The 23,249-nt window shown below is 45.0% G+C and overlaps 1 protein-coding gene across 1 annotated transcript; it reads right to left on the bottom strand.

Annotated features, from left to right (window-relative positions):
* Positions 1-20,821: 20,821 nt before the first annotated feature.
* Positions 20,822-22,206, bottom strand: LOC123094008 (acetylserotonin O-methyltransferase 3). The gene is made up of 2 exons (XM_044516089.1): positions 21,394-22,206; positions 20,822-21,289 (listed from the first exon to the last, which is right to left on the bottom strand). Exons 1-2 carry the CDS (start codon positions 22,183-22,185, stop codon positions 20,999-21,001), a joined length of 1,083 nt encoding a protein of 360 aa, XP_044372024.1. The 5' UTR covers positions 22,186-22,206; the 3' UTR covers positions 20,822-20,998.
* Positions 22,207-23,249: the final 1,043 nt, after the last annotated feature.

Raw genomic sequence — 23,249 nt, 5'->3', positions numbered from 1 at the left:
TTGAATACCACGCCAACACAGCACACTAGCTAAGCTGCCGCTATAAGACATCGAGGCCTCTGCTGTGAGACGGTAGCTGTAGAACTACTAGTGCAGGGTCTCTGACACCAAAAATAACATGGCCTCTTCAAAACAAAATCCTACAGTAACTAATGTCGTTTGCTAATACTATGACCACTATGCAAGCAACTCGTGGAGCGCGTGGAGCGCGTGGGAGCAACTCATTCAACCTTACCATTAAAATCAGCGACAAAGGAAGGTCCACCGCACGCACATGGATATCTACACCATGTCAGTGAGACGATAATGGATGTGTGCATGTGACCTCAACCTTACCGTTAAAGGATATGTGCATGTGACCTCAACCTTACCACTAAAATCAGCGACAAGAGGAAGGTCCACCACAGGCACATGGATATCTAGACCGTGTCAGCTAGACCATAATGGATATGTGCATGTGACCTCAACCTTACCATTAAAGGATATGTGCATGTGACCTCAACTGTACCATTATAATCAGCCACAAAGGAAGGTCCACCACAGGCACATGGATATCTACAGCATGTCAGCTAGACGATAAGGGCATGGCCAATGCTACAGGGTGGACAGATGCCCCAGCCATCCACGTAGGCTCGGGTGGTCCACAAAGGTTGAAACTGCTGTGTAGAGGGTAAAGCGGGTGGGACGAGACTTGCCTGCTCCCCCGTGTGTGCCCATCTGTGCTCCCGCGTACGTGGCTTGATTTGATTGGACCAAAATAAGGCCCGGCCCCACCCCTTAAAATCACGAGGGGAGATGATTAAATTAGAAAAAAAAAAGAAAAAAGACAGCCGTAGGATGAAGTGGGAGCACGGATGGGAGTATGGGGAGGGAGCAGGCAAGCCGGATCCAAGCGGGTGCTTGCAGAGGAGACTGCCTCCTGACTGACAAAAGCATGCTACATGGTGCGAGCTGTGTGTGTGGGAGGCTGCATGCCGTGTGGTTTCGGAGGAAAGTCAGGCCGAGAAATGAAAAAGTAGAGAAAAGAGTGGTCCTAAAATGAGGCTGCCGCATTTCAAGAGTGATTTGATACGATGGTCTCAAACTTACTAACCTACGTGGATGGGCTGGGGCAACACCAAAGTGATGCCACCATTGTACATGCCCTCAAAGGGTTAGTGCCTGAATTACTCATTCACTCACACAAAAACAAAGCATCGGGGGCCCATTGTATCATCTAGTCCTTCCGGTACAGTTTAATAGGCGGAAACACAAATAAACATATAACTTTGACGGTAATTTAGTCAACAGAATATGCAAAATATACCATCAAAAAATACTTTTGAATAGGAAATGATATAATTTTTGTGTCATGTGATTCCTATTTGGTTTACATAATTAAATGTCAAGATCTTTTTTAAAATTACGTGCATGCCTGTTCAACTGTACCGGATGGAGTAAAGTATAACTAAGTTGAACGATGGCATGTAAAACAATCAATAATTCTTCTTCTTACAGGTAATCGTTGCAAACAATACAAAATACTATTTCTTCAAAAGATGCATATCTACATTTTAAGTCAAAACTAGAATAACCATTGATTTTTTAACTTGGTTACACATTTTTTTTTAACATCAGACTCACCCCTATAAACGCACATACGCACACCCTATCCCTATGAGCACCTCTGAAAGACAGAGCCGGCATATCATGTTGAGATTTACGTAGTCACCATAGGCGGCTCGTCGTCGACGGGAACATCTCTTTCCACTGAATGCGCATCGCCGGAAATCCCGAAATAAATTCAGGAATAAATGCGAGCACCAGGATTTGAACTCTGATGCGCTGGGGACACCACAGTCCCTCTAACCATACAACCATAGGTTGGTTCGCAACTTGGTTACACCTTTGGATGATACAAATGGCCACATCTACCTTACTCGAGGTCACATGCACATATCCATTATCGTCTAGCTGACATGGTGTAGATATCCATATGCCTGCGGTGGACCTTCCTTTGTCGCTGATTTTAATGGTAAGGTTGAATGAGTTGTTCCCACGCGCGTATCTATGCTGGGTCTTGGTCCCTGGCATGCTTAAAAATCAACTTCATGGCCAGATTTACGTGGTTCTATCCTCCTCGTGGAGCGCGTGGAACAACTCATTAAAATCAACGATAAATAAGGTACACCATGCACATGAATATCTGCATCATGTCAGCCTGGCAATAAGGACCATCTCCAGCGGCACGACCCATTTCGGCGCCCTGGTCCGGTCCGCTTCTGTCTGGATTCATCTGCCCGCAGACAGATTTTGAGTCGTTGTCTAGCCTGCCAGGCTACTGCCCAGCGGCACGACCCATCGTGTCCTCCTGCGGCCCGTTGCCAACATAAAACACCAAAAATTGAAACTAAATAAAAGAGCGCAAAATTTAGAATAATTCATATATAATTTAAACTTATTTACAAAATTCATTAGAAAAACATAAACCCTACCCTGTCAGCGCCATCGGTCCGAGGTAAAGTCGATGAAGGAGGGCGGCGCCCATGGTAGATCAGCGGCCTGCAGCGCCCACATGAGCTACGCCTGCGGCGGCATTGCCTCCTACTAGTGGTAGAAGGGGGCCTGAGGTGGCGGGGCCGCGTACGCCATCGCGTCGGCAACCATCATGCCATAGATGGGGCCTCAAGCGGCACGTGAGGCGGCAGCGGTGGTGGAGGAGGCAGTGATGCCTCGTGCTCCGCCTTTTCCGCGGTAGCCCAACCACTAGTAGAAAACAGGGCTATGGTTCCGGGCGAATATCCACATTAGTCCCGGTTCAATCACGAACCGGGACTAATGTGAGCATTGGTCCCGGTTCGTGCGGCTAATGCATTAGTCCCAGTTCACCTGTGCCCTTTAGTCCCGGTTTGTGCCTCAAACCGGGACTAAAGGGTGTGATGCCCTTTAGTCCCGGTTCGTGCCTCAAACAGGGACTAAAGATGAGACCTTTAGTCCCGGTATGTGCCACGAACCGGTGCTAATGGGGTTGAGACCTTTAGTCCCGGTTCGTGCCACGAACCGGGACTAGAGGTCCCATTTTCAAACTCTACCCCCTGGATCGCCTTTTCAGTTTTAAAAAAATAAAAGAAAAATGGTGGAAATGTCAAAAAAATAAAAGAAAATAAGTTTCCCATGTGATATGTGGTCTAGTTGTTGGGAAAATTTACAAATGTGAATTTTGACTTTATTTACAAAATCTCTCTGGAATTTGTAAAAATGGGCATAACTTTTGCATACTAACTCGGATGAAAAAGTTATTTATAACAAAAATCATCTACTCAAAAAGTTACATCCAAATTTAACCGGGGGAACCCCGTTAATCATTTTCAAAATCCTCAAAAACCTAACAGAAAAAAAATTATGGGGCTTTTAAGATCTAGAGTGGAAAAAATTGAAAAAATTTCAAACTATGGTCAAATTGTGGTCAAACAATGGTCAAACTAATGATTCTAGAATATTAGTGTTACTAAATAATTATTTTTAGTTATTTTGAATTTTGGTCAAATCTGGTCAAACAATGGTCAAACTGTGGTCAAACTAGGGTCCGCGAAATACCGCTGCAGACAAAGGAGTGATCGGAAAGTACCACACCACTTTTCAAGGAGCTTTCTTCCTCTTCTTGTATCGAGTGACGCTGCACACCGGACATATGGTAGACTCCGCGTGCTCGTCCCGATAAATGATGCAATTGTTCATGCAATCATGGTATTTCACGTGCGGTAAATCTAGAGGACACACGATTTTCTTCGCCTCCTCGAAACTGGTCGGACACTTGTTCCCCTTGGGAAGACGTTCGTGCCAGAATGACATGTTCTCGTCGAAGCATGCGTCGGTCAGTTTGTGTTTTACCTTCATCTCCAGAGCCATGAGCGTTACTTTCAAGCGGGTATCCTCGGGCCTGCATCCTTCATACAATGGAGTAACCGCGTCTATCTCCAGTTGATCCAGCTTGTCTTTCTCTCAGGCGACATCTCCTGCATTATCCGTCTGCTTGAGAAGCAACTTTTGAATATGAGGGTCCTGCACCCAGCACATCGATGGTCCATCCTCGTCTGCTCCAGCATCTTCATCTTCGTGATCATGCCCTTCGTCTGCTCCCGCATCTTCCTCATCATCAAGTCCGGAATCTTCTACATGATAACTGTGTACTACATCTACTCCGTGATCATGTCCTGGAGATTCTTCGTCTTCTCACCCGCCCTCGCCGCGGTTGTCTTGCTGCCCTTCCTCATTTCTTGCCCGACCCCCATGGACGACTTCATAATCATCTTCATCACCTTGCCACCGATAGCCATCCATGAAACAACGCAAGAGCAGGTGGTCCCGCACCTGTACGGAACCCGGGTTCATAAGGCTCCTCAGCTTGCATCTTCGACACGGACATCTTATCTCCGTCTCGTTCTTTTGAAGCATCTCGGCCTTCGCGGAGCTCAAAAACCTATTCACGATGCCTTCGGTCATCGTGCGGACCATGGTCGCCTGCGGGGTAGAGCAAAACGATATTTTAGAACCAAGAAAGAATTTGGCATGACTTTGCCTAAAATAGGACCAAAAAGAATGCATAGTGCCAAATTCTCGCCGAAACGGAAATGAATCAACATTCCGGCAAAATATTGGCAACTATCGCATTTTAAATACCGGTACCTGCAAACACAAACATACATAGATCTAGTCAGGCCATAAAAAGTGCATGTGCACGTTGTTGGAGGGAGAAAAAAGTAGACCTACAACATGAAGAAAGCTTTCCCCTTACTTACCTATCAAAAAAAAGGTAATTTAACCACTTAATTTGGATGAATCTATGGTGCAAATGAGATGAGGAGGAGGAGGCAGCCGAGACAAGCTTGGAGGAGGAGGTGGAAGAATGAAGTGGGGAAAGTGAGTGTGTTAGGTGGCTGTCCAAAATATCTAGATGGTCCCAGGTTACTACTGGCGCACCACCTACAAATGCGCCATTAGTAACCCTGGTTACTAATGACGCACCAGTTAGATGGTGCGCCATTACTAGTTTTGCAAAAAAAATGTTAGTAGTGGCGCACCGTGTGTGTGGTGCGCCATTACTAGTTTGAATACCCCAGTTCACCTGTGCCCTTTAGCCCCGGTTTGTGCCTCAAACCGGGACTAAAGGGGGCGATGCCCTTTAGTCCCGGTTCGTGCCTCAAAGCTGGACTAAAGATGAGACCTTTAGTCCCGGTTCGTGCCACGAACCGGTGCTAATGGGGTTGAGACCTTTAGTCCCGGTTCGTGCCACGAACCGGGACTAAAGGTCCCATTTTCAAACTCTACCCCCCCCCCCCCCCCCGATCGCCTTTTAAGTTTAAAAAAAGTAAAAGAAAATAATGGAAATGTCAAAAAAATAAAAGAAAATAAGTTTCCCATGTGATATGTGGTCTAGTTGTTGGGAAAATTTGTAAATGTGAATTTCGACTTTATTTGCAAAATCTCTCTGGAATTTGTAAAAATGGGCATAACTTTTGCATACTAACTCGGATGAAAAAGTTATTTATATGAAAATCATCTACTCAAAAAGTTACATCCAAATTTAACCGGGGGAACCCCGATAAACATTTTCAAAATCCTCAAAAACCTAACAGAAAAAAATTTAAGGGGCTTTTAAGATCTAGAGTGGAAAAAATTGAAAAAATTTCAAACTGTGGTCAAAAAATGGTCAAACTAATTATTCTAGAATATTAGTGTTACTTCAAATCTGGTCAAACAATGGTCAAACTGTGGTCAAACTAGGGTCCGCGAAATACCGCTGCAGACGAGGAGTGATCGGAAAATACCACACCACTTTTCGAGGAGCTTTCTTCCTCTTCTTGTATCGAGTGACGCTGCACACCGGACATATGGTAGACTCCGCGTGCTCGTCCCGATAAATGATGCAATTGTTCATGCAATCATGGTATTTCACGTGCGGTAAATCTAGAGGACACACGATTTTCTTCGCCTCCTCGACACCGGTCGGGCACTTGTTCCCCTTGGGAAGACGTTCGTGCCAGAATGACATGTTCTCGTCGAAGCATGCGTCGGTCAGTTTGTGTTTTACCTTCATCTCCAGAGCCATGAGCGTTACTTTCATGCGGGTATCCTCGGGCCTGCATCCTTCATACAATGGAGTAACCGCGTCTATCTCCAGTTGATCCAGTTTGGATTTCTCTCGGGCGACAGCTCTTGCGTTATCCGTCTTCTTGAGAAGCATCTTTTGAATATGAGGGTCCTGCAGGCAGCCCATCGATGGTCCATCCTCGTCTGCTCCGGCATCTTCATCTTCGTGATCATGCCCTTCGTCTGCTCCGGCATCTTCCTCATCATCATGTCCTGGAGATTCTTCGTCTTCTCGCCCGCCCTCGCCGCGGTTGTCTTGCTGCCCTTCCTCATTTCTTGCCCGGCCCCCATGGACGACTCCATAATCATCTTCATCACCTTGCCACCGATAGCCATCCATGAAACAACGCAAGAGCAGGTGGTCCCGCACCTGTACGGAACCCGGGTCCATAAGGATCCTCAGCTTGCATCTTCGACACGGACATCTTATCTCCGTCTCGTTCTTTTGAAGCATCTCGGCCTTCGCGGAGCTCAAAAACCTATTCATGATGCCTTCGGTCATCGTGCGGACCATGGTCGCCTGCGGGGTAGAGCAAAACGATATTTTAGAACCAAGAAATAATTTTGCATGACTTTGCCTAAAAATAAGACCAAAAAGAATGCATAGTGCCAAATTCTCGCCGAAACGGAAATGAATCAACATTCCGGCAAAATATTGGCAACTATCGCATTTCAAATACCGGTACCTGCAAACACAAACATATATGCAACACCACAAACATACATAGATCTAGTTAGGCCATAAAAAGCGCATGTGCACGTTGTTGGAGGGAGAAAAAAGTAGATCTACAACATGAAGAAAGCTTTCCCCTTACTTACTTATCAAAAAAAGGTAATTTAACACTTAATTTGGATGAATCTATGGTGCAAATGAGGTGAGGAGGAGGAGGCAGCCGAGACAGGCTTGGAGGAGGAGGTGGAAGAATGAAGTGGGGAAAGTGAGTGTGGTAGGTGGCTGTCCAAAATATCTAGATGGTCCCAAGTTACTACTGGCGCACCACCTACAAACGCGCCATTAGTAACCCTGGTTACTAATGACGCACCAGTTAGATGGTGCGCCATTACTAGTTTTGCAAAAAAAATGTTAGTAGTGGCGCACCGTGTGTGTGGTGCGCCATTACTAGTTTGAATACCCCAGTTCACCTGTGCCCTTTAGTCCCGGTTTGTGCCTCAAACCGGGACTAAAGGGTGCGATGCCCTTTAGTCCCGGTTCGTGCCTCAAAGCGGGACTAAAGATGAGACCTTTAGTCCCGGTTCGTGCCACGAACCGGTGCTAATGGGGTTGAGACCTTTAGTCCCGGTTCGTGCCACGAACCGGGACTAAAGGTCCCATTTTCAAACTCAACCCCCCCCCCTCGTGGATTGCCTTTTCAGTTTTAGAAAAAATAAAATAAAATGATGGAAATGTCAAAAAAATAAAAGAAAATAAGTTTCCCACGAATCGGGACTAAAGGTCCCATTTTCAAACTCTACCCTCCCCCCCCCTTGTGGATCGCCTTTTCAGTTTAATAAAAAATAAAAGAAAATGATGGAAATGTCAAAAAAATAAAAGAAAATAAGTTTCCCATGTGATATGTGGTCTAGTTGTTGGGAAAATTTGCAAATGTGAATTTTGACTTTCTTTGCAAAATCTCTCTAGAATTTGTAAAAATGGGCATAACTTTTGCATACTAACTCGGATGAAAAAGTTATTTATATGAAAAATCATCTACTCAAAAAGTTACATCCAAATTTAACTGGGGGAACCCCGTTAAACATTTTCAAATCCTCAAAAACATAATAGAAAAAAGTTACAGGGCTTTTAAGATCTAGAGTGGAAAAAATCGAAAAAAATTCAAACTGTGGTCGTGGTCAAACAATGGTCAAACAATGGTCAAACTAATTATTCTAGAATATTAGTGTTACTAAATAATTATTTCAGTTATTTTGAATTTTGGTCAAATCTGGTCAAACAATGGTCAAACTGTGGTCAAACTAGCGTCCGCGAAATACCGCTTCAGACGAGGAGTGATCGGAAAGTACCACACCACTTTTCGAGGAGCTTTCTTCCTCTCCTTTAATCTAGTGATGCTGCACACAGGACATATCGTAGACTCCGCGTGCTCGTCCCGATAAATGATGCAATTGTTCATGCAATCATGGTATTTCACGTGCGATAAATCTAGAGGACACACGATTTTCTTCGCCTCCTCGAAACTGGTCGGGCACTTGTTCCCCTTGGGAAGACGTTCGTGCCAGAATGACATGTTCTCGTCGAAGCATGCGTCGGTCAGTTTGTGTTTTACCTTCATCTCCAGAGCCATGAGCGTTACTTTCAGGCGGGTATCCTCGGGCCTGCATCCTTCATACAATGGAGTAACCGCGTCTATCTCCAGTTGATCCAGCTTGGCTTTCCCTCGGGCGACAGCTCTTGCGTTATCCATCTGCTTGAGAAGCAACTTTTGAATATGAGGGTCCTGCACTCAGCCCATCGATGGTCCATCCTCGTCTGCTCCGGCATCTTCATCTTCGTGATCATGCCCTTCGTCTGCTCCGGCATCTTCCTCATCATCATGTCCGGCATCTTCTACATGATAACTGTGTACTACATCTACCTCATCATCATGTCCTGGAGATTCTTCGTCTTCTCGCCCGCCCTCGCCGCGGTTGTCTTGCTGCCCTTCCTCATTTCTTGCCCGGCCCCCATGGACGACTTCATAATCATCTTCATCACCTTGCCACCGATAGCCATCCATGAAACAACGCAAGAGCAGGTGGTCCCGCACCTGTACGGAACCCGGGTCCATAAGGCTCCTCAGCTTGCATCTTCGACACGGACATCTTATCTCCATCTCGTTCTTTTGAAGCATCTCGGCCTTCGCGGAGCTCAAAAACCTATTCACGATGCCTTCGGTCATCGTGCGGACCATGGTCGCCTGCGAGATAGAGCAAAATGATATTTTAGAACCAAGAAATAATTTTGCATGACTTTGCCTAAAAATAGGACCAAAAAGAATGCATAGTGCCAAATTCTCGCCGAAACGGAAATGAATCAACATTCCGGCAAAATATTGGCAACTATCGCATTTCAAATACCGGTACCTGCAAACACAAACATATATGCAACACCACAAACATACATAGATCTAGTTAGGCCATAAAAAGCGCATGTGCACGTTGTTGGAGGGAGAAAAAAGTAGATCTACAACATGAAGAAAGCTTTCCCCTTACTTACTTATCAAAAAAAGGTAATTTAACACTTAATTTGGATGAATCTATGGTGCAAATGAGGTGAGGAGGAGGAGGCAGCCGAGACAGGCTTGGAGGAGGAGGTGGAAGAATGAAGTGGGGAAAGTGAGTGTGGTAGGTGGCTGTCCAAAATATCTAGATGGTCCCAAGTTACTACTGGCGCACCACCTACAAACGCGCCATTAGTAACCCTGGTTACTAATGACGCACCAGTTAGATGGTGCGCCATTACTAGTTTTGCAAAAAAAATGTTAGTAGTGGCGCACCGTGTGTGTGGTGCGCCATTACTAGTTTGAATACCCCAGTTCACCTGTGCCCTTTAGTCCCAGTTTGTGCCTCAAACCGGGACTAAAGGGTGCGATGCCCTTTAGTCCCGGTTCGTGCCTCAAAGCGGGACTAAAGATGAGACCTTTAGTCCCGGTTCGTGCCACGAACCGGTGCTAATGGGGTTGAGACCTTTAGTCCCGGTTCGTGCCACGAACCGGGACTAAAGGTCCCATTTTCAAACTCAACCCCCCCCCCCTCGTGGATTGCCTTTTCAGTTTTAGAAAAAATAAAATAAAATGATGGAAATGTCAAAAAAATAAAAGAAAATAAGTTTCCCACGAATCGGGACTAAAGGTCCCATTTTCAAACTCTACCCTCCCCCCCCCCTTGTGGATCGCCTTTTCAGTTTAATAAAAAATAAAAGAAAATGATGGAAATGTCAAAAAAAATAAAAGAAAATAAGTTTCCCATGTGATATGTGGTCTAGTTGTTGGGAAAATTTGCAAATGTGAATTTTGACTTTCTTTGCAAAATCTCTCTAGAATTTGTAAAAATGGGCATAACTTTTGCATACTAACTCGGATGAAAAAGTTATTTATATGAAAAATCATCTACTCAAAAAGTTACATCCAAATTTAACTGGGGGAACCCCGTTAAACATTTTCAAAATCCTCAAAAACATAATAGAAAAAAGTTACAGGGCTTTTAAGATCTAGAGTGGAAAAAATCGAAAAAAATTCAAACTGTGGTCGTGGTCAAACAATGGTCAAACAATGGTCAAACTAATTATTCTAGAATATTAGTGTTACTAAATAATTATTTCAGTTATTTTGAATTTTGGTCAAATCTGGTCAAACAATGGTCAAACTGTGGTCAAACTAGCGTCCGCGAAATACCGCTGCAGACGAGGAGTGATCGGAAAGTACCACACCACTTTTCGAGGAGCTTTCTTCCTCTCCTTTAATCTAGTGATGCTGCACACAGGACATATCGTAGACTCCGCGTGCTCGTCCCGATAAATGATGCAATTGTTCATGCAATCATGGTATTTCACGTGCGGTAAATCTAGAGGACACACGATTTTCTTCGCCTCCTCGAAACTGGTCGGGCACTTGTTCCCCTTGGGAAGACGTTCGTGCCAGAATGACATGTTCTCGTCGAAGCATGCGTCGGTCAGTTTGTGTTTTACCTTCATCTCCAGAGCCATGAGCGTTACTTTCAGGCGGGTATCCTCGGGCCTGCATCCTTCATACAATGGAGTAACCGCGTCTATCTCCAGTTGATCCAGCTTGGCTTTCCCTCGGGCGACAGCTCTTGCGTTATCCATCTGCTTGAGAAGCAACTTTTGAATATGAGGGTCCTGCACTCAGCCCATCGATGGTCCATCCTCGTCTGCTCCGGCATCTTCATCTTCGTGATCATGCCCTTCGTCTGCTCCGGCATCTTCCTCATCATCATGTCCGGCATCTTCTACATGATAACTGTGTACTACATCTACTTCGTGATCATGTCCTGGAGATTCTTCGTCTTCTCGCCCGCCCTCGCCGCGGTTGTCTTGCTGCCCTTCCTCATTTCTTGCCCGGCCCCCATGGACGACTTCATAATCATCTTCATCACCTTGCCACCGATAGCCATCCATGAAACAACGCAAGAGCAGGTGGTCCCGCACCTGTACGGAACCCGGGTCCATAAGGCTCCTCAGCTTGCATCTTCGACACGGACATCTTATCTCCATCTCGTTCTTTTGAAGCATCTCGGCCTTCGCGGAGCTCAAAAACCTATTCACGATGCCTTCGGTCATCGTGCGGACCATGGTCGCCTGCGGGATAGAGCAAAATGATATTTTAGAACCAAGAAATAATTTTGCATGACTTTGCCTAAAAATAGGACCAAAAAGAATGCATAGTGCCAAATTCTCGCCGAAACGGAAATGAATCAACATTCCGGCAAAATATTGGCAACTATCGCATTTCAAATACCGGTACCTGCAAACACAAACATATATGCAACACCACAAACATACATAGATCTAGTTAGGCCATAAAAAGCGCATGTGCACGTTGTTGGAGGGAGAAAAAAGTAGATCTACAACATGAAGAAAGCTTTCCCCTTACTTACCTATCAAAAAAAGGTAATTTAACCACTTAATTTGGATGAATCTATGGAGCAAATGAGGTGAGGAGGAGGAGGCAGCCGAGACAAGCTTGGAGGAGGAGGTGGAAGAATGAAGTAGGGAAAGTGAGTGTGGTAGGTGGCTGTCCAAAATATCTAGATGGTCCCAGGTTACTAATGGCGCACCACCTACAAACGCGCCATTAGTAACCCTGGGTACTAATGACGCACCAGTTAGATGGTGCGCCATTACTAGTTTTGCAAAAAAATGTTAGTAGTGGCGCACCGTGTGTGTGGTGCGTCATTACTACTTTGAATACCCCAGTACACCTGTGCCCTTTAGTCCCGGTTTGTGCCTCAAACCGGGACTAAAGGGTGCGATGCCCTTTAGTCCCGGTTCGTGCCTCAAAGCGGGACTAAAGATGAGACCTTTAGTCCCGGTTCGTGCCACGAACCGGTGCTAATGGGGTTGAGACCTTTAGTCCCGGTTCGTGCCACGAACCGGGACTAAAGGTCCCATTTTCAAACTCTACCCCCCCCCCCCCCTTGGATCGCCTTTTCAGTTTAAAAAAATAAAAGAAAATGATGGAAATGTCAAAAAAAATAAAAGAAAATAAGTTTCCCATGTGATATGTGGTCTAGTTGTTGGGAAAATTTGCAAATGTGAATTTCGACTTTATTTGCAAAATCTCTCTGGAATTTGTAAAAATTGGCATAACTTTTGCATACTAACTCGGATGAAAAAGTTATTTATATGAAAAATCATCTACTCAAAAAGTTACATCCAAATTTAACTCGGGGAACCCCGTTAAACATTTTCAAAATCCTCAAAAACCTAACAAAAAAAAGTTACGGGGCTTTTAAGATCTAGAGTGGAAAAAATCGAAAAAATTTCAAACTGTGGTCAAACAATGGTCAAACTAATTATTCTAGAATATTAGTGTTACTAAATAATTATTTCAGTTATTTTGAGTTTTGGTCAAATCTGGTTAAACAATGGTCAAACTCTGGTCCAACTAGGGTCTGCGAAATACCGCGGCAAACGAGGAGTGATCGGAAAGTACCACACCACTTTTCGAGGAGCTTTCTTCCGCTTCTTGTATCGAGTGACGCTGCACACCGGACATATGGTAGAATCCGCGTGCTCGTCCCGATAAATGATGCAATTGTTCATGCAATCATGGTATTTCACGTGCGGTAAATCTAGAGGACACACAATTTTCTTCGCCTCCTCGAAAATGGTCGGGCACTTGTTCCCCTTGGGAAGACGTTCGTGCCAGAATGACATGTTCTCGTCGAAGCATGCGTCGGTCAGTTTGTGTTTTACCTTCATCTCCAGATCCATGAGCGTTACTTTCAGGCGGGTATCCTCGAGCCTGCATCCTTCATACAATGGAGTAACCGCGTCTATCTCCAGTTGATCCAGCTTGGCTTTCTCTCGGGCGACAGCTCTTGCGTTACCTGTCTGCTTGAGAAGCAGCTTTTGAATATGAGGGTCCTGCACTCAGCCCATCGATGGTCCATCCTCGTCTGCTCCGGCATCTTCATCTTCGTGATCATGCCCTTCGTCTGCTCCGGCATCTTCCTCATCATCATGTCTGGCATCTTCTACATGATAACTATGTACTACATCTACTTCGTGATCATGTCCTGGAGATTCTTCGTCTTCTCGCCCGCCCTCGCCGTGGTTGTCTTGCTGCCCTTCCTCATTTCTTGCCCGGCCCCCATGGACGACTTCATAATCATCTTCATCACCTTGCCACCGATAGCCATCCATGAAACAACGCAAGAGCAGGTGGTCCCGCACCTGTACGGAACCCGGGTCCATAAGGCTCCTCAGCTTGCATCTTCTACACGGACATTTTATCTCCGTCTCATTCTTTTGAAGCATCTCGGCCTTCGCGGAGCTCAAAAACATATTCACGATGCCTTCGGTCATCGTCCGGACCATGGTCGCCTGTGGGGTAGAGAAAAACGATATTTTAGAACCAAGAAATAATTTGGCATGACTTTGCCTAAAAATAGGACCAAAAAGAATGCATAGTGCCAAATTCTCGCCGAAACGGAAATGAATCAACATTCCGGCAAAATATTGGCAACTATCGCATTTCAAATACCGGTACCTGCAAACACAAACATATATGCAACACCACAAACATACATAGATCTAGTTAGGCCATAAAAAGTGCATGTGCACGTTGTTGGAGGGAGAAAAAAGTAGATCTACAACATGAAGAAAGCTTTCCCCTTACTTACCTATCAAAAAAAGGTAATTTAACCACTTAATTTGGATGAATCTATGGTGCAAATGAGGTGAGGAGGAGGAGGCAGCCGAGACAAGCTTGGAGGAGGTGGAAGAATGAAGTGGGGAAAGTGAGTGTGGTAGGTGGCTGTCCAAAATATCTAGATGGTCCCAGGTTACTAATGGCGCACCACCTACAAATGCGCCATTAGTATCCCTGGTTACTAATGAGCACCAGTTAGATGGTGCGCCATTACTAGTTTTGCAAAAAAAATGTTAGTAGTGGCGCACCGTGTGTGTGGTGCGCCATTACTAGTTTGAATACCCGGTTCACCTGTGCCCTTTAGTCCCGGTTTGTGCCTCAAACCGGGACTAAAGGGTGCGATGCCGTTTAGTCCCGGTTCATGCCTCAAACCGGGACTAAAGATGAGACCTTTAGTCCCGGTTCGTGCCACGAACCGGTGCTAATGGGGTTGAGACCTTTAGTCCCGGTTCGTGCCACAAACCGGGACTAAAGGTCCCATTTTCAAAGTCTACCCCTCCAGGATCGCCTTTTCAGTTTTAAAAAAATAAAAGAAAATGATGGAAATGTCAAAAAAATAAAAGAAAATAAGTTTCCCATGTGATATGTGGTCTAGTTGTTGGGAAAATTTGCAAATGTGAATTCCGACTTTATTTGCAAAATCTCTCTGGAATTTGTAAAGATGGGCATAACTTTTGCATACTAACTCGGATGAAAAAGTTATTTATATGAAAAATCATCTACTCAAAAAGTTACATCCAAATTTAACCGGGGGAACCCCGTTAAACATTTTCAAAATCCTCAAAAACCTAACAGAAAAAAGTTACGTGGTTTTTAAGATCTAGAGTGGAAAAAATCGAAAAAATTTCAAACTGTGGTCAAACAATGGTCAAACTAATTATTCTAGAATATTAGTGTTACTAAATAATTATTTCAGTTATTTTGAATTTTGGTCAAATCTGGTCAAACTGTGGTCAAACAATGGTCAAACTAATTATTCTAGAATATTAGTGTTACTAAATAATTATTTTAGTTATTTTGAATTTTGGTCAAACTGTGGTCAAACAATGGTCAAACTAATTATTCAAAATAACTATTGTTTTCTAAATAATTATTGTTTTTTAAAAACAATAGTTTCAAACTCAAACAGTGAAATGTGTCACTTCATGTTCAAGCAAAATTCCTGAGGGTTAATAGGATTGACATATTATTATTGTCAGGAAAACAACAAGTGCAGACTTGGAAACGAGGGAGAATAGAACCCGGAAGTTAAGCGTGCTCAGGCTGGGGGAGTGGGAGGATGGGTGACTGTTCGAGAAGTTAGATGATTTGGAATGATGAGGGGTGATTAGAGATTAGAGGATAAATTGAGCAGTGATGAGGGGTGCTAATTAGAGATTAGAGGTTAAAATAATTCAGAAATTTGAAAATAAAAAAAATCAAAAAAAATTCCAAAAAAAATCATAAAATTTCCTTTAGTCCCTACCAACCGGGACTAAAGGTGGAGCTCCACGTGGCCGCGGCCTTTAGTCCCGGTTCTGGATTAGTACCGACTCTTTAGTCCCGGTTCACCAACCGGGACTAAAGGCCCTTACCAACCGGGACAATAGGCCCTTTTTCTACTAGTGAACCACATCACGTCCTTGTCGTCGACCGACTTGGCATTTGCCTGGTCGAACATTTCCGGGTCGTCATCATAAGGGACTGCGCCGGCAGACTCCCCCTGCTCGTCGGTGTCCATGGGGGCCGTGGTCGTCGACCTCGTCATTGGCGGAGAGCTCCCGGAGGTCGTCATGGTCCCACGGTTGGAAATCATCGAGGAAGGTGAAGCTGCGGCGTGCGGCGTTGTCCTAGGCGAGGAACGCCGTGCAAAATGTCTCGTTGTAGTATTCATGGTCGTACTGGAACACCGCCGCCAGGTTCCGCATGTGCCGCCGCATCTCTGGTGCAGCGCTGGCGTCCCATCCCTTTGCACCGACGACACTAGCACTGGTCGTGGCGCGGGCGCGCCGCTCGGTCTGAGGTAGCTAGTCCGCAGGGAGCGGCGGAGGCCCCGACCTCGTGGTCATTCTACGTGGACTGCACGTGTGTTTGCAATTTTGGAGCTTCCTATGGATGTATTACCTAATAAATCAGAAGTTGTATGACACCACACTTATGTTATTATCCCCTATAAAGGTAATAACATACAGTAGTAACATATGCATTTTCCTAGTCTATTTCTCACTATGACTAGTCTAATAGACCCCCTTGTTATAAAATAAATTAAGGCGCCAAACCAAGAAACAATTAATGTCTAAATTTTAGAATGTAGATTAATATTAGATAAACTTTAGATATAGAATGTAGATTAAAACTGGCCGGAGGGAGTATTGTGAAAGGCCTTATGTTAATCTAACATCATACTCCCTGTGTCCGGTTTTAATCTACATTTTAGACTCAAAATTTGTCCAAATATTATTCTACATTCTTGCTTTTGGACATTAATTGTTGCTTCAAAATCAATAACTGCACAGAAAACGAAGCAGTTTTGCTCTCTTGGATTTCATCAATCTCAATGTAGCATGCAGTGGTTAGTCACATATAAAAGTACTCCCTCGTGTTGGGTGTATATGTCCTGCATGTATCCCTAGGTTATTAATTTAACTAATTGAATATAAATTATATCACACAAAAATATATCATTGAGTAATAAAACATTTGAACTTTCTAGTTGTATAATTTTTATATCACATAATTTATATTATATTAATAAAACTGATGACCTAGGTGTACGTGTAGGCCCTACAAACCCGACTAGAGGGAGTAGTAACTTTAAATGCTTTACTAATTTGTCTTAGAATTGGTAGAATGTAGATTATAACAGGACGGAGCGAGTATGCCCAAATACAAAATGGATGTATTGCCTAATAAATCAGAAGTTGTATAACATCACACTTATTTTATTACCCCCATTTAAGGTAATAACATAAAGTAGTAACATATTATAGATGTCAATAAAGTGAGCACCAAATCTGAAGGCGTGCCGGTCTGATATTAATTTCTATGGACGCTTTGTCCGAGGCATCCTACTCACATGTCGGTTGCTCATCCTAACTTAAGTATGGTTAGATCTCTTCCAATGCAAAGGTGCTTAGATGGGGTGCTAAGTGCATTAAATACCTTAACAACTGAACTCCCCAATGCATAGGTGCTTAACTTGTTGTTGCTAAGCACACTATATTTAATGAGTGAGCACCTAAAATCTTTCATCCATTGGTCAACTTGTTTCATTTAAGTGGTTTGCCTAGGTTCACGCGCTTGGCATTGGTTCTTCCTGATGTCACCAAAGGGTTCTCTCTCCTCCTTAATTGTTGTGCCATGTCATTTTTTTTGCTTATGTGGCATGCTTAGCACCTGTCCACCGTGGAGCACTGGGAAGGGCCTTATAGCCATGCCGGTCACCAAACTATGGTCCCCCCTTTTCGAAAAAAAAACCAATCTAAGGTCCCGTCTTTTAATTTTCATAAAAACCATGTCTGACCGATGCGACCTTCCATGCTAGTTGCTCTACACCTCTTATTGTTTACAATCCTTCCTAGCATACACTAAATTCAGAGATGATCCTACATGCTCAAAGACCAACACATCCACATAAATATTGTGTAGGATGGAGGGCAAATTATCAATCTGTTGGGAATCCATAATACAATAATGCTACTAGATCAGATCGAGAGTCGCATTAAATTTGATGATTGTTGAAAAAAAGATTTAGCCACAATCTAGGGCTTTAATCTATTTAATTACCTTACTCGATTCTAAGATATATAGCGTGCCACATACTGGCTCATCAATCTGACATGTCGAAACATAGATGTAGATATATATCCACTTTAAGGACGGAGTATATATTTGACATGAACAACATTGAACGTGTGTATGCTCATATAAAATTCAATATACTTGATTAATTAGAATTTTGAGAATGGTAAAATATAATTAAAATCAAAAATAAAAGAGCATCGGTTCTTTGACAACGAAATTCAGCTAGATTTTTTACTTTATGACGCTACTATTTAAAGTACATTGTAAAGGAAAAGGAATAGATATATGAAGTGGTCTATCCAAGCGCAAAGGTGGATGAGGAGTGGCTCCGTTTTGATGGAATGGCGATTAAATTGACAGTAGAGATCCATCGACGAGTACCTCGGCTAGAAGTCCAAAATTCTTCTTAAGGTGGGAGCGATTGCCATCATATGTTCGCTTGACTATTTAGAAATGATAAATTGTTTCATGATTAAAATCACAGATGTTGATCATCATGTACTACCTCCGTTTCAGTTTACAAGTCATACGCGTATACCTAGGTTGCCAATTTTATCACTTTAATATAAACTATATAACACAAAAATTATATCTTTTGAAAATAGAACATCTCAAGTTTATATTGGTATACTTTTTGTAATATATGACGTGTATTAGGTTGGCAAATTGACGACCTAGGGGTACGCGCACGCCCTGTAAACTGAGAGAGAGGTAGTACTATACCAACATCTAGAGTCTTAACTCGAAGCATTTAAAATTAGTTAATAGTTTGTTTGTTTGCCACCATATCTCCTTATAAATGATTGCTTATTAATAATTAGTTTGCATGGTATCAAAATATTAGTTTAAACATCATTCAGATTTTGAGTAGTAAGAGCACCTCCACCGGTAGCCCCCAACCCGGCCACCAACTGGATTGGGGGTTGCAGCCAAAATCTGGCCCACACCGGCACGCCCCAACTGCTGCCGGCAGTTTGGGCCTCCCTCCTAGCTGTCCGGCAGCCCGTAGCCAGCCCCGGCAACCAGGGGCTGGGCTGGGGGTGCGGGCAACGCGCGACAGTGTGGCCACGCCAGACGAGGCGTCTCGCCTCCCCAACGGCCTGCTTGGTAGCCTCCCAACGCCCCGGTCAACGAAATCAATCAACGTGACCGCTCGCTGGCGGGTTGACGTGGCCGCTCACTGGGACGACCGCAGTTGTCGGTGACGCGTGACGGCGCCGCTCCCGAGCGCCGGAGTAATGGCCCTGTGGCCGCTCCTCCTTCCTACGACGCCCTTAAGAGGGCCCCGCGTCCCTTTCACCGTCGCACTCCCCTCCTCTTCCTTCCCCATCCGTAGCGAGCCAGCCCGCCCTGTGTTGGACCACTCCTACCCAGTAGGACGGCGAGGCCAGCTCCTCAAAGAAGAAGCGCCGCTCCAAGCCGCGCAACAGGGTGAACATGCGCATCGAGCTCGCACGCACTCTCTGGGCAGCGAAGAAGGCGGTGCCGTGCCGGATGTGCACCTGCCAATGGTGTCGGTGCTCTCCCGGTCACGCATCCCCGTCCATCTTGGCGAGCGTATCCGCGGTGCGTCTCCCTCTCCTCGTCGATGGGAGAATCACCGCTGCGGTGGGGGGAGGGCTACAGCACATGCCGAGCCCGTCAACGACGATGACGACGGTCCCACGCCGCCACGGTGGGGTGAAGGAGGAGGCCGAGCCCGTACCTGACATGTATGCGCACGAGGCCGCGAGGAGGAGGAGGCCGAGCCCGTCCCCGATGATGGCATCCCCTGCCCCAAGCCCCTGCGTACGCTGCCTCCTCCGGCGGACTTTCCCCCGGAGCGTGCATTCCAGGTGAACCAAGTCGACATCGACTAGGGGAGCGCGTGTGGTGGCCGGCGGCGGGCGTCGGCGCAACCTAGGCCTGGGAAGCTAGGTTTCTTTTGTTTTATTTTGTATTTATGTATGAACTTGCTGGTGCCGGGATCTTGTGGTGCCGAGCTTGTTCCTTGCTATCTATCTATGAAGTTTATTGAGGACGTGGGCATAGCCCAGTGGTTGGGGGCGCATGATTGTAAACCTAACGACCAGAGTTCGATCCACGTCGGGGACGAATTTCTGGAATTCTCATGAGGGATGCTTCTTCTATATCAATAAAACCATGGGTGCTAGTGCCCATGGAGTTTCATTTTTTTTATGAAGTTTATTTGCATTTTATTTGTGTGGTATTTTTGGATTGTGATCATTGGGGGTTGCCGGTGTGGGAGGGGCCCCCAAACTGCCGTGGATTTGGGCATTGGCGCCCAACCGCGTTGCCGGCGCGGTTGCCGGTCAAGTTTTGGGGGTTACCGGTGGAGGTGCTCCAGACGAGCAGCAATAATTTCGAGTGAATCAGGGCTGCGGAAACCTGTGCGTTCAGCTAACTTTGCAAGCCGTGTTTAAATGCTAAATGCTTTGCGAGCTTGGCAACAAGCAAACACAAAAAAAATAAAAAAATAAAAAAAGCGTGCGACAACAGTAAGGTAGCACATTTTTATGATTTAAATATGAAATGATTTGCAAGCTTGGCAAGAAGCAAACGCAGCAGCAAACATAAAATCGTATATGTGACAACATCAATTTAGCACACACATATTTATCGCCAATCGTGTGGGCTGTTTCCAGTGTCGCACATGGGTCTTAAACCGTATGTGTGTTCACGGCTCATCCTCACCAATCACTAGAGACGGTTAAGCAAATCGTGCGCAACGTCTAAAGCAGGCCGCGTGTGATGTCCCGATCTGCAGTACCTTGTTGGTCCCGGCGATCTGTAGTAGAGGCCTTTATCGCAAAAAAAAAACGGCAGGACAACTGAAATAATAAAATTTTTTCACTTATCCAGTCTGCACTGTGGCTGCACATAAGGTGGAGACATTTCATTTGCCCCCTTTCAAATAAAGGCCGATCGGGTAGAGCTCGGCACAGGGTTTGCCCACGGGGTAATTACCGGGTATAACCAACGACCAAAGCATGAAAGCATTAAAAAAATTGGGAATCTTTATGGAACAAAGGATGAAAATCTCGTGTTGCTCAAAATGAAAGTCACAGCAGTTTGGGTGTGTGAAAGAACCCAAATAATACAACGGAGTGCTCAAAAGTGAGCTTATTTTGGTAGAAAACCATGTGGTAGGATTCAATAGTAGACGAACCACCCCAAACCATGTATGCATTCATTCATGGGTAGACTTCAATGATGGATCGATGTCCCACTGGAGTGATCTTATAGTCCCCAAATCCTGCTTCAACGAATATCTTCTTCCACTGCTGCTCGTCTCGTTCGACCCCATCGACACCCATCATCACGATATCGAATAGAACTTGCGTCTCCTTGAGAATAACATCCTGTGACGTCCCAGAATCTACCATGCCATCGAAGATTATCACCTTCCCTCCAGCAGGTATAGCTTCCTTGCACCGCCGTAGTATATTGACGGCACCCTCGTCTTGCCACATAGTTAGAATCCACTGAGAAGGAATGAACAACAACACATATAGTAGGTACGTACGTACGTATATGTAATTCAATTGAATGAACAAATAGCATAGTATAATGTCCTACTGTAGTGTACCTTCAGAAGGATAGCGTCGGCTTGTGGTACGTACTCAAACACATCGCCAGCAACAAACTGCACGTCGCGGCTGGTAGGTGCGCCAGCAATCACGTGTGGGAGGTCTAGCACGGTGCACTTGACGTGTGGGAGGGCCTTGGCGATTGCTGCCGCTGCGGCACCGTGGCCACCGCCGGCGTCAACGAGCGAGCTCACCCCCTTAAAAATGCCGATATGCTCTTTCAGGACTACCTCCATGACGAGGTTGCTGTCGGCGACCATGGCGGCCTGGAACATGCCAACTGTGCCCTTCTTGGCTTTCATCTCCGACGGTGTGCAGCCATGCGCCACCTCAAACAGAGTCATGGCTGATGCCCGCTCGTCGGTAAACCACTCTTTTATGCTGCAGAGCATGGTCAGCTTCAGCAGTTCGACAAGCACATGCACCATGGGAGACAGGTTACACATGCTCTCGCCGCCTTCAACAAGGATGCTGGAGACAGCAGTGAGCTTGTACCCGGCATCATCGTCGGAGCCTTCGACGGAGAAGATACCGGTAACGGCGAGCGCGTGCATGAGCCGACGGAGGTGGGAGTACTTGCTCGGGTGGATTCCGGTTTCGGTGGCAATGTCAGACAACGTGGCGACACCGCCGTGGCGATGGATGGCATCCGGGATGCCTAGTTCTGTGGCAGCCCTGAGCGCCACAGACTTCACGTACCCCAAGGAGTGGTGGTAGAGCTCAAGTTGAGCTTGGATCAAGCCCTCTGTGGCTGTGCTTATCGCATTTTTGTGTTGCATTCCTGACGCCATGATGTGTGTTGTGTGCCAAAAGCTCCCTTAGTCCTAAGGGTTCTTATAGACGTGTGTGCAGGGTAGGAGGGAGGATTGAAAATTAGTGGGGGCCAAAGCTGATAGATTTAAATTAGGGAGGCCAACAAAGCTAACTCTTCTAAAAAGTTCTGTCTAAATTAGCCTTAACTAAAAAAAATCTGGTTTTACAATTTCATAGGAGGGGCCAGGATGGCCCCCCTTGCTCTGCCATTGGTCTGGGGTTTCCTTCTCCATGCTAATTCCTTCGGCTGGCCTGGAGTCCGTCTACATGCATGGAATTAATCTCCTCACAGACAAAGTTTGCTTTTTTTCTTTCCATTTTTGCCTGGACTCTATCTAAATGTAAGAATTATAAGTTTTATGAACATTTTTGAATTATAAGGAACATCCTTTTAGTAGCCTCTCTCGTCCAATTAATGTATGACCAAACTTTTCTCTTTCTTTTTCGTGCACGTGAAACCATTGAATTAATACTTCCTCCGTTCTCAAATATAAGTCTATATATAGATTTCACTATAAACCACATACGGATGTATATAGATGCATTTTGGAGTGTAGTTCATTCATTTTACTCCGTATGTGCTCCATAGTGGAATGTCTCCAAAAACTTATATTTAGGAATCGAGGGAGTAGTGAATAGTAATTCTTTATATTAGCGAATTAGCCGTTCTGTCTTATAATCTCTAACAGAGGGAATAGTGGAGTAGCTAGTTCTACTCCCTCGGTTCTCAAATAATTATCTTTCTAGCCATCTCAAATGGACTATAAACATACGGATGTATGTAGACATGTTTTAGAGTGTAGATTCATTCATTTTACTTCGTATGTAGTTACTTGTTGAAATTTCTAGAAAGACAATTATTCAGGAACGGAGGGAGTAGTTCGTAACACTCTGGTGCATCTTTCTTTCTACTTTTAATTGCTAGCCGTACATTTTGCCGATCACGAAACTGCTTGCCGAGCGAATTACTAGTGCGAAGGACGGGTGGGGCGTGGCTTGCCGTAATCTGCTGGGTAAGATATGGCCTCGAGATAACGTCTAG

The sequence above is a fragment of the Triticum aestivum genome, chromosome 4B (assembly GCF_018294505.1).
Source record: "Triticum aestivum cultivar Chinese Spring chromosome 4B, IWGSC CS RefSeq v2.1, whole genome shotgun sequence".
NCBI classification, from domain to species: Eukaryota; Viridiplantae; Streptophyta; class Magnoliopsida; order Poales; family Poaceae; genus Triticum; species Triticum aestivum.
The sequence above is the reverse complement of the archived record's forward strand: the minus strand, read 5'-3'. Positions and strand labels throughout refer to the sequence as shown.